The 11,645-nt window shown below is 33.2% G+C and overlaps 1 protein-coding gene across 1 annotated transcript; it reads right to left on the bottom strand.

The window, feature by feature from the left end:
- Nucleotides 1-3,406: 3,406 nt before the first annotated feature.
- Nucleotides 3,407-6,985, bottom strand: LOC110715921 (12-oxophytodienoate reductase 3-like). Its single transcript, XM_021894540.1, has 5 exons — nt 6,752-6,985; nt 5,532-5,672; nt 5,094-5,224; nt 4,653-4,835; nt 3,407-4,208 (listed from the first exon to the last, which is right to left on the bottom strand). The coding sequence occupies exons 1-5, from the start codon at nt 6,853-6,855 to the stop codon at nt 3,571-3,573; spliced, it is 1,197 nt and encodes a 398-aa protein (XP_021750232.1). The 5' UTR covers nt 6,856-6,985; the 3' UTR covers nt 3,407-3,570.
- Nucleotides 6,986-11,645: the final 4,660 nt, after the last annotated feature.

Here is an 11,645-nt window from a genome sequence, read left to right as displayed (position 1 = left end):
TATTAATTTTAGATCTCAAATTTCATATTTTTATCTTAAGATTTAGTCTTATTTTTAGATTTTCTTAATTATTTTCAATACAATATGGTCAGTTCCAGTTAATGGCTCTCTTTTGCTTATGAGTCTTAGGGAGTAATTATTTGTTTTTTGTATCTTTGTAATGTAATTATGGAGGAATTAAGTTTATTGTAATTGAACTATTGTATTTTTAATGTATTTGATAAATAAAAAGTTGAGTATCATAATAAATCATGTTTATTTCATTTTACACGTATGAGTTATTATTATTATTATTATTATTATTATTTAATAATAATAATAATAATCATAATCATAATTTTTTTTTTTAAAAAAATAAAGAAAAGAGAGCACCTATCTATGGTAGGCGTTCTTTTTTTATATTGTTATAGAACGCCTATCTCAGGATGACAGCTCTATTTTCCTTGTTTTTTATTTAATTTATACCTAGAATATGAAGCTCCTATCTAAGATGAGCGATCTGTATTGTGTTAGATATAGAACGCCTCAAAGAGGCGTTCTGTAGACTTTATAGGGCACCCCTCAGAAGAACGCCTCTGAGGCGTTCTATATCCCTTGTTTTAGGCGTTCTGTATTCCCTATTTTGTGGTAGTGAAAACAAAACATAAAAGGAACTTAAAGAACATAGCAAGATTTACGAGGAAACCATCCAGTGCTTAGCTGGAAGTAAAACCTCGGCCCTATTGGGACTTATAAACAAATTCTACTATAATAGGCAACTCTCCTAGTACAACCTATTATACAGACCTTTGCTTCGCAAGTTCCTCCTAAGACACTTGCTAATTGATAAGACCATATCCTATCAGACCTAAGACACACTCAGACACCTTTTTCGACCCAAGACACACTCAGGTTCCTTTCTCGACCTAAGCCACGCTCAGGTTCCTTTTTCTCACTATGCAACCCAAGACACACTCGGGGTGACTAACTACCACTCGAATTTTAGAGAATTCAAACTCATACACTCAAACGTGAATTTAAGAGAATTCACAATCTCACCCCCAAAATACAAAACACTCAAAACCCTTTTTCCCGTTACAAGATCTCATTGAATATCCCTAAATACATATCTATGAATAAAGAGATAAAACTAATATGTTGAACACTCAAGATCTGTCTGGAACTCACTGGACGTACTGTAACCAAAACCTGATAGGAACTCTGACCAGGAGAACTGACTTAGCTCCGTGGTGAAGGATAAAACCATTAAGCACGACCACTACACTTTGTCAGCCTCAACTTTGAATGAATACATATGAGCATATTTATAGTACACTCGAATTATTCATTTCATCTTGAAAAAGATAAGTTTTCTGAAAAGATAAGTTTAAAAGATATTTTCTAAAAACCAGTTTTCCGAAAATATATCTTTTTGTTAAGGATAAAATCTGTTATGAATAATAAGATATAATTAACATAAAATCAGATTTTATTCCAATCTTATCTTTTTATTTAAAAATAATTTTTAAACAAAATTATCTTTTTCCAAAAGGGATTTATTAGAAGATAAATACCTTTATTCAGTAAAACCAAATCCCTAAACGATAAGCACGTATAAGGTAAATATATATATCATTAAAATCGACTGTTAACGACGTGCATACTTAAGTTCCTATTAGGTTCCTGAACTCTGACAGTCTCTGAGTTCCTGACAAGTCAGTCACTCGTACTCTAATTTCATTGACTGTTTGGAGTTCACCTTGGTTCTATATAGACTTGTTCCAGACCAACTTTTATGTCCAACATACTTACATGAATCCTAGAGCAATATACTTCTATTTCTCTGTCTTCATGCTGCTTCTCTGAAACGCTTGTTCTGGAATCTTGTAGTCTTGATATATTCTGGATCTTAGGGTTTTCCCCAACATTAAACCGGAACCAGGTCGTTACGACCCGTTGATATGTTCCTGTCAGGAAACACCTTTGCCCCAGCATTACACCAGAACCAGGTCATTACAACCCGTGGTATGTTCCTGTCAGGGAACACCTTGAAGTTCCATTTCTGGAACTCTTCTTCTAACTTTACTTGTATCCTCATGGATCTTCTAAAGTTCCTCTGTTTCAGTTCCTTCTTCAACTCTCATAGTTTACTAAACCTGCAAACATCAAAACACTAGAAATCCTTATTAAATGGAAATTTGCTCAATCATAACTATCATCATCAAAACCTCATAAGGGTCAACAAGTTGCCCCTTTTTGATGATGACAAACTGAGCAAACTTCTGAGAATAACAAAGTAAAGCAGAAGGTTAGTTTTTTCATTTATAAAAACAATAAAGAAAACTAAACTAAATTAAAATACTCCTACACATACATGACCTATATATGCATAGGATACTTACCTCGTGAAGCTAACATATGTAAATACCTATTTACATAGTTACCTTCATGGTTCCTTAGCCATCATCATGCTTATAGACCATAACACTTCTCATTGTTCTTGTTCCTTTATTGCTTATCATATATTACTCAAGTTCCTTACATATATACCTGTCATTACTCAGGTTCCTTGTACCCTGTTCCAAGTATAACTTGTTCTATCTATGCACAACTAAACAAACACGTTAAATAGATAATCATCATTAGTTTATAATCATCAAAACCTAATTACTCAACAAAGGTGGTGTCTAGGAGACTATGAGTACTAAGTGTAACGTAAATCAATATCATATGGGGTCAAGCAAGTGCATGTTATTATGTTAATTCGTACCCACAAAGTATTATTGTCTTGGTTGTTACTTATTTTTTTTTTCGATATTTTGAAATTTGCTGGTTAAATAGTTTTAAGAATCTTTCCTATGAAAAAGCTAGTTTCGAAATGAGAGATATTTAGGATCAGTTTCGATTTACTGAAAACAATTGAACTGGACTAAACTGAACTGATTGGAGCTGAACTGAACTGAACTGAATAGAGATGAAATGAATTGTTTATGAGAGAAGGAAATTAAGGATTGAATTGAACTGAACTAAACTGAGCTGAATTGAAATGAACTAAACTAAAATTAAGCTAAACAGAATAGGTCCTTAATCAACCTCTTTTATTTTCCAACAACTTTTGTGTGTGGCTCGCCACATCGTTTGGCCGGCTGACACACACCAAGTAACCCTTGATCGACTAGTAACCTTTAAGGCTCTGATCGACTTAGTAACCCCTGATCGAGTGAGTAACCCTTGATCGACTAGTAACGTTTGAGGCTCTGACCGACTTACTAACCCCTGATCGAGTGAGTAACTCATACAACAATAACAATAACAAAGTAACCACCATAATGGTTGGCCACACGGTGTGGCTGACCATTAATTTCTTTCGAATATGATAATTTTCTCTAATAACATATTTTGCTTTGAACAGAAATACCCTTATTTAATAAATTTGAAATTGGAAACTAAAGATTAGATTTCCCAACATTACTTCTTATTGTTCTAATATGTAATTGGGGAGAAAAAAAAAATCATACAAATAAGAACCACAACACAAGCTCTTCTGATCTGTTTCATCATGTACGATAATGCGACTACTTTCTAAAGGACTTAATTAACATATTCGTCACCTAAAAAGGGATAATCAGTATAACCCAAAACAGGATCATGAGTATAAAACGTAGACCTATCATACTTATTTAATGGTGCATCAATCTTCAATCTATGCACTAAATCAGGATTAGAGATAAAAAGACGTCCAAATGCAACCAAATCAGCATCCCCTTGAGCCACAGCTTCCATCCCAAGGTCCTTAGTATACCCACCACTACTCACAAAACTCCCTTCATATGCATCCCTTAATTTCCTCAACAATTGAGCATCAGCTTCGGCTTCTTCGGCTGGCTTATCAACCACGCCTTGGGCCGTGAACCTGGGTTGGGTCACATGGAGGTAGGCGAGCTTTGATCCCAAGTCGGATTGTAGCTTGTTGAGTCCATTGACAACGGCTAGGCCTAATGCTAGCGGGTTGGAATCAAGGGCGTCGAAGTGATCTATGGCTGGTGAGATTCTTACGGCTACTTTCTCGGCTCCTATGGCTTCTACAACGGCTTGTACTACTTGCATTAGGAACCTAATTCTGTTTTCCAATGGACCACCATATTCATCGGTTCGATCGTTGATTGCATCCTTGAGAAATTGGTCTATTAGGTAACCATGTGCTCCATGTATCTCTATTCCATCAAAACCTATTAATAAAATGTTCATAGCAAAAATTAATATTTTCATTGCCCCAAGTGAAATTTTTGTTTTGCATGATTCAATCTAATAAAAAAGTATGATTACATATGCTAGGGATAAAATAGTATATGTCACATGTTCAAATCCTACCAATAAAGGTTTATTTAAAGGAGTCTGTTACAATAGGATTAAACAGCTTAGTGTTTACTAAACACGTTTATGTAGAAAAAGAAACACTTTAATCAACAATGTACATACATCAATTGTTGCAATTTAACAATGAAAAAAAAAAATCATATTAGGTAAATCTTTAAGTCGTGCGTAGTCATGTCATTATTATGCAATTTTCTCTCAATAATAATCCTACGTATCACACTCAATGTGTAAAAAAAAAATCGAAAATTGCTAATGTAAGTGCATAAGTAGTGTAAAATGAGTAGAAAAATGTATACCAGCACGAATGGCATTGAGAGCAGCTTGGCGATAGTGTTCGACGACCTCTGATATTTGAGGTGGAGTCAGGGCTTGTGGCGGGGTGCATTTTTCGTGTGAACCATCGGGCATTAAGATACGCCACTTTTCTGATAAAACTTTATTTGTTGATGATATTGGCGCACCTCCATCAGGTTGATACACTACACATAGACAATATACAAGTACATAACATTGTTAGATTTAGCCTTTTCATAATAAACCCCTTAGCATTTCCTCATTCCGAAGTTGAAAGTAGACAATTTTGTAACGATTTTATGGATTGTAGTGTCAATGTGTACATAGTTATGGGAAGCTAGGCCCAAAGTTCAGATTAGTGGTGCAAAATTTTCCTAAAATTAACATGAATGGTGATTATAATTGGGTGTTTGGATGAATTGGAGAGGAGTATAAGTTGTTACCTTGGTTAGAAACCCGACCAACGTGCCACAATTGAGAGAAGAAAATAGCACCCTTAGCATGAACTGAGTCTACTATTTTCCTCCATGCTTCCACTTGTTGTTCTGTGTAGATCCCTGGACAATGCGCGAACCTATAACATAATTAAAGAAACTTAATAAACACCCCCGTGTGGTATAATACTTTGTATAACATAATCATTTTTTTAAGCTAGGGTAATAAGGAGAATTCCCTTGCAAGTAGGGGGGGAAATTATAGATCCCACTTGCTTCGGGTGAAAATCGAATTCCAGGAGGGCCTCCAGCCACTAGGCGTCTAGGCCAACCTTGATTCTCAGTGCAAATCACCATATTGACACACAATTTAAGGATGGAATATAAAGGGTATTCGATTAAGTATAACCAATTTACTAACGAGTTAACAACAAGTGGAATGATTACCCTCCAGCAGTTTGGGAGATGAGAGTGCCCTCAGTAATAAGTAAGCCACCAGGAGTGGAACGTTGGGTGTAATACTTCTCAAGTGCTTCATTTGGCATTTCATCTATTGCTCTGCTTCTCGTCATTGGTGCCAATACTACCCTGTTACACAAAAAAGTTTCAAGTGAAAAAATATTCATTGCTACTATTAACCAAGCAACAATTAGCTTACACATTTACTTATTTACTTTATCATGTTAATTTTGTATATTGTCTAAAATTCTAAATGATTCATGTGTAATCATGTTTTGGGAGAAATGAAGAAATTGTTACATTTATTGAGTAAGTAGTTGTTTGTAAAAATTGACCATTTGGAAAATGGCGTGTATCACGATTTATACTAACAGAGTATAAAACATATTCCTGGACCTCAACCATTAGCTTAACGATAAACGAGTTAGCTACAGCATAGTTACTTACCTCAACTTTCATTTTAATAAGCCTTGGGCACGTGAGAAATAACGATAAAGAGCAAGTGAAAAAACACACTAAAAACATATGGAGCAAACTCAAAAGAAAATCCATAAATATATAAACCTTATTTTTCCCTTTTATCAACCCAATTACATCAGAAATTTCAATCTAAAATTCAATTATCATAGTGATCATAATCCATCATATTGGGTTTTAAGTTTTTAACAACGCTTTCAGGCCAAGCTCAGGCCGGGATTTCGGATCTATTGAAAAATTTTCGGGTCATGTGGGCCAAATGGGTCGGGCTTTTTATTCACCTCTAGTGTAAGGTAAAAGATTGGAATATTTTCTGGAGTAATAAAATTTCTCACCATATGGTTTAAAAAATTGTACAATCTCTCCTTTATATTAAAAATAACTTTGAAAATAATATGAAACGAAAGTGGTACATATTTTATGTTTTAAGATTCTAATCATTAAAATTCGTAGAAATTTCTAATGGTCTATGGACTTATTCTCATTTATTGAACTGAGATAAAATTAATATTTTATAATAGAAGAAAATTAGAAACTAAACTGAAATAAACAAAAAAGAACAGACTCTATCTGATAACAACAGTTATAATAAGTAATAACAGTAATTGACTTAATTTAAAATTTAAATGTAATTTGACAAGCAAACAAGCAAAGTTACATTTTGATACAAACATTGTCATAATTTGATCGAAAATCTAAATAGAAGACAATGAATGAAATAAAAGACAAACCTGTGAGATAGATTGAATTTTCCCAATTGATAAGGAGTAAAAAGATCATCCTTCACACAACATTTGATGCCCATATTCATAGCCATGTTACTTGTGACAACCATCTTTCCTTCTCTCTTTTCTATTTTATGTTTTCAAAGAAATATTGTTAATAATTTTCTCACAATCAAGTTTGTTTATATAAATTATATAGAAAGTAGAAGGTGATGAGAAGACATTTATTATGATGGTGTGAACAAAAATGGTGTAGCCTACCAATAATAAGCAGATGAAGAATGTGCATAAGTAGTCAACGTCGTAGAACACTTGTGTGGACGAATCTAAAGTTCCGCGTCTTGTAAAAGGCATTTATGCATGCATTAGTGGACTTCACACTTTTTTTTATGTGTTTCATGTTTGACTACTTTTATTTCTTGCCATTTAATGTGGATTTCATCATGTCAATTAATAACTGCCTAGTATTCCTCACTTCCACAGTGTATTTTTATTATTATTAATTTTTTTTTTATTTCTCACGTTTTAAAATAAGTACTACATCTATCTTATTTTACATGCTTTTATATATCGTTTATTCTTATTGGATGGGTGTTTCAATTTTTTTTTTAAAGATTGCCCACATAGTGCACCGAAACTTAGCTCCGGATTCTTGATCCGACTTGAGTAGCACACTTGGCTTATGATGGGTGAGTTTTCCAACAAGACTTTTTGCATACGGTGAGGCTTGAACCCGAGACCTCCCTTAAGCGAAACCAAGTTGCTTACCACTTGAGCTAACTCTTGTTGGTCGGTGTTTCAATCTACTTGCCTTAATTTTTTCACAGGAAAAGAATTATTTTTATGCCCTGCCTGGATTCCTTGAAATAATTAGGGGATTAAAATCTAATGGGGAAAAAATTAGTAGAGGATCAGTTATAGGGTAAAACTTCATTTTCCTAAAGTTTGGCATTAATTCTAGAGTAAGGATTTCCTCCATTACCTGCACTAACTTGAACGGACCTTGGTAAGCTCATAAAAATTGGAGTATAAATAATTTTTTGTTGGACTTGGCTTTGGTGGAATAAAGACGGTGGGAGTTGGAAGGTTGAAGGCAGGTTGGTAAAGAGGAGAATGAGAGAAATGGAAATCAGGCGGTGATGTTGAGGGGGAAATCATTTCACTGGGGGGGGGGGGGGTCTGGGTAACTTTTACCCCCTTTTTAGGGGAATATATTACTCCCTTGCAATTTTACTTTCTATCCAGGCAAGTAAAAGTACCAGAATATTTTACTCCTTTACTCTTTCCTCCATCTTTACTGCCAATCCAGGCAGGACCTTAATAAGAGTCATTATGATATTATAAAGGCTATAAGAGGTTATTTTATTTTTAAAATATTATTTTATATACAAGTCAATATAAATAAGAAAAAGTTACTTAAACTAAACTCAACTTTAGATTATTATTAAATATAATTCCAATTTTGGGGTTTATTCGTTTTCTTTGGTCCCTAACGGTTTACTAACCTATTATAATATGTCAAGCTTACACATGTCACCATGTGATTGGTTGAAATTTTTTAAAAAAAAAACTTACAAGATTTGGGGAAAAAAAAAGCAAAAAAGAGAACAACTTAAAAAAATGTCCAACCACCACCCATAAACCACCTTCCCCACAACAACGAACTGTGGTGGCCAAAACCCCCTTCTTCACCCACGCATCGGCCATAACCCCCTCCCATGCATCGGTAGCTCCCTTTCCCCCAAAACCACCAATCCCGCAGCCCAAAACCCCCGAAATCCCACCTACAACCACCCGAAACCCTAATTCACCTCCCCTACCACATAAAAACCCATAGTCTCTCCTCCACCAATATCGAAACCCTAGTGCTAGGGTTCTGGTGGTGGGAGAGGGGCAGTTGGGGGGCTTTTATACGGTGGTGAAGGTAGTTTAGGGCTTTCAGTCAAGTTTAGAGATGGGAGATTGATTGTTTGAGGGAAAAGGTCGTCGGTTAGGGTGGTGCCGGCATGGGGGGAGGGGGTCATATGGGCACAGCAGGTAGAGGCCGGGGACTTGGGCTAGGTCAGTGGCAGGCCCAACGCCAGTGGTTGCGTGGTTGTTGTGGGTTGTGGGCTAAGGTTGGGTTTTTTTAACAAAATATATTTTCAACAATTAACGCGATGACACGTGTTAATGAACTTTTAAAAAAAATTACATAGTTAACAGGTTATTACTAGTCATATGGAACTATTTTGAGCGAATGACCCCCAAAGTTGGGATTATAAATAATAACCCAAAGTTGGGATTATTTAAAGCGAATACGTAAAAGTTGATATTCTTTTTAGCAATTTTTCTTATAAATAATAAAGGTTAATATGTTAAAATTAGGGTCATTATGTTTAACATAATGTCGTACTTTAGGTTCACAATAATATTAAATGTCACACAACTTTTAATAAAGGTTACTATGTTAAAATTAGGGTCATTATGTTCCATATAACAATAAAAGTGTGAGTAAATCTCGTGTTCACAAGACCTATTTCCTTAGCCAACTACTTCTTAACCCTTAAAACATTAACCTCTTTAACTATTAATTAAATTTTAAGTAATCTAATTAACATCTATTACATCCTTAACTAAAATACTTAATTTGCATTTATTCATCTAGTATCGCATATTACAACTATTCATCAAAAAAATTGTTACCTCCTGTTAACTTTTAGTTGCAACTTTTTGAGGTATTATTTATGACATATAAATATAAAATATTTCAAAGTTGCAACTAAAAGTTAACGGATACAGTAATAACAAATATTATTACAAACTATTAGGGGCAGCTAATGAATCCGGGCAAATTTCAATGAAAATAGGGAGTCTTGGCTTTTTCTTTTGCAAAGGACCATAAAGAAAACTATGAATATGCTCATCAATAGTTTTTCTTAAAGAAGTCCCATTATTACTCGACGAAGGTAATTGTATTGTAATGTCGTCATCCAAGGGAGACCAATCTGTGTTGCTTTGTTCAAATTGGAGATTTGGTAATAACTGAGTTGCCATTATTTCGTTCAGTATTGCAATATCACGGCTAAGTGAACTATATGTGCTTGATAATGGATTGTAATATCGATTATACAATAAAAACTGCAAAAAAAGAAACAGAAACGATCAGTGAGTGTTCGTTGCTCATGCTTTTATCGTAATATAAAGATCGTTGCGAATACAAGAAAATAATTTATCAGTTTTACTAAAGCCTTAGACGACACAAGAGGTGATATACGACTACACTTCTACAAAAGGTTTTAAAAAGATTATCCTATTTACTTGAAATAACATACTTTTTTAGGGTCTATTCTTATTGACTGAACTGAATTTGAATAATTTATGAGAGAAAGAAATTAAGAATTGAACTGAACTTATTAAAACTAAACTGAAAATAATTGGAAAAGAACATGCCCTTAAACTACTAACGGCCTTATTTTTTTTATTTAGGTGTAAAGAGCCACAAATAATTGATCCCAAGAACTAATGGCCTAGGATGATATTCATTACAATTTTCATAATTATAATGCAATTATATCTCTTAATTTAACATAGGTTTTTACTTGTTAAAAAATCATACAATCCTCTAAATAAACACAAACCATTCTTATGTATATATTTCCTCCGTTCTATTAATATTGTAACAATGGACTTTTTGCACCATTCATCACTCTTGTTTGACCATATAATATGATATATACATTATCAACTTGTATATAAAATACTTTCACAATATCAACTTTTTATAATTTTTACTCTTACACAATTATAGGTATTTAGCATATAAAATGTGCTTTGGGATGCGTAATTTCATCCTTGTTGTAATATTTATAGAACGGAGGAAGTATATACTACGGAGTAGTACTTTCCGAAATACAAAATTAACACAATAAATTTAATGCTTCTAATTGAAGTTGAAAAAAAAAACATCATTGAAAATCAAGAAAAATAAAAGGAAGAAACAAAAGATTATGATGAGTAATACGAAGTATTAAGTATAGAGTACCAACCTCATGCTCAGCGGGTCTTAATTTCTGATGACAAGCCATTAAAAAACTTATAAGGTCATATTTTTGCTCCATATTTTCTCAAACTTTTACAAAAGGTTAATGATTTTTTTTTTTTTTTTTAATTTGTGAAAGAAAGTTCTTTAATTGATCAATATGAAATACATCTATTTCTTTGATCAAGGATGTAATATATACGAAGTATAACAGAATAGTAGTGCAAATCATAGGATTATTAGGACTTAGTTTCCTAATCAAACTAAGGTTCTATATTGATAAGATAATTTTTTTTTATATTTTTTTGTAATAAATAAAATATCTAAGTATAATCATTTACTCTGTATTTTGTTTTCTGATCTTTTAAGACTTCAAACTTGTAAAACTTTAGGAAACTTTTAATTCTCATGCATTATCCTTATCGTTTAAATAAAAAAAAAAAAGATAGAATAACTTTGTATTAGTATATTTTATAGGGTTTTATCTGATTATTTGATATCTATAAGATAACAATGGGTAAGATATAAATTACGAAGTAGAATTTACTTAGCTTCACTTTTTTTTATGGCAAAATGCACAAACAATAATGAATATTGCAACTAACTATGTTATAACATAATTTTATAAACGTAATTTTAGGGCATGGCCGCATGGTCCGACAATTAGTATCTATAAAAGTCCATATGAAATTTGGAGTATTTAAGCATATATGTAAAAGAAAAAGTGCATATTATTGTTGAAAATTATATTGATCGGATAGGATGAGATGAGCAATTGCTTAATCTGTTTTAATTTGCAAGGATCTGTACGTATAGTAGTTTTTACCAATTCAATAATCAATTCCACTACGTATGTCTCTTCGGTTAAAAAAAAATCTG

This window comes from Chenopodium quinoa, unplaced genomic scaffold, assembly GCF_001683475.1.
Source record: "Chenopodium quinoa cultivar QQ74 unplaced genomic scaffold, ASM168347v1, whole genome shotgun sequence".
Classification (NCBI taxonomy): Eukaryota; Viridiplantae; Streptophyta; class Magnoliopsida; order Caryophyllales; family Amaranthaceae; genus Chenopodium; species Chenopodium quinoa.
This window is presented reverse-complemented; position numbering and strand designations above follow the sequence as displayed.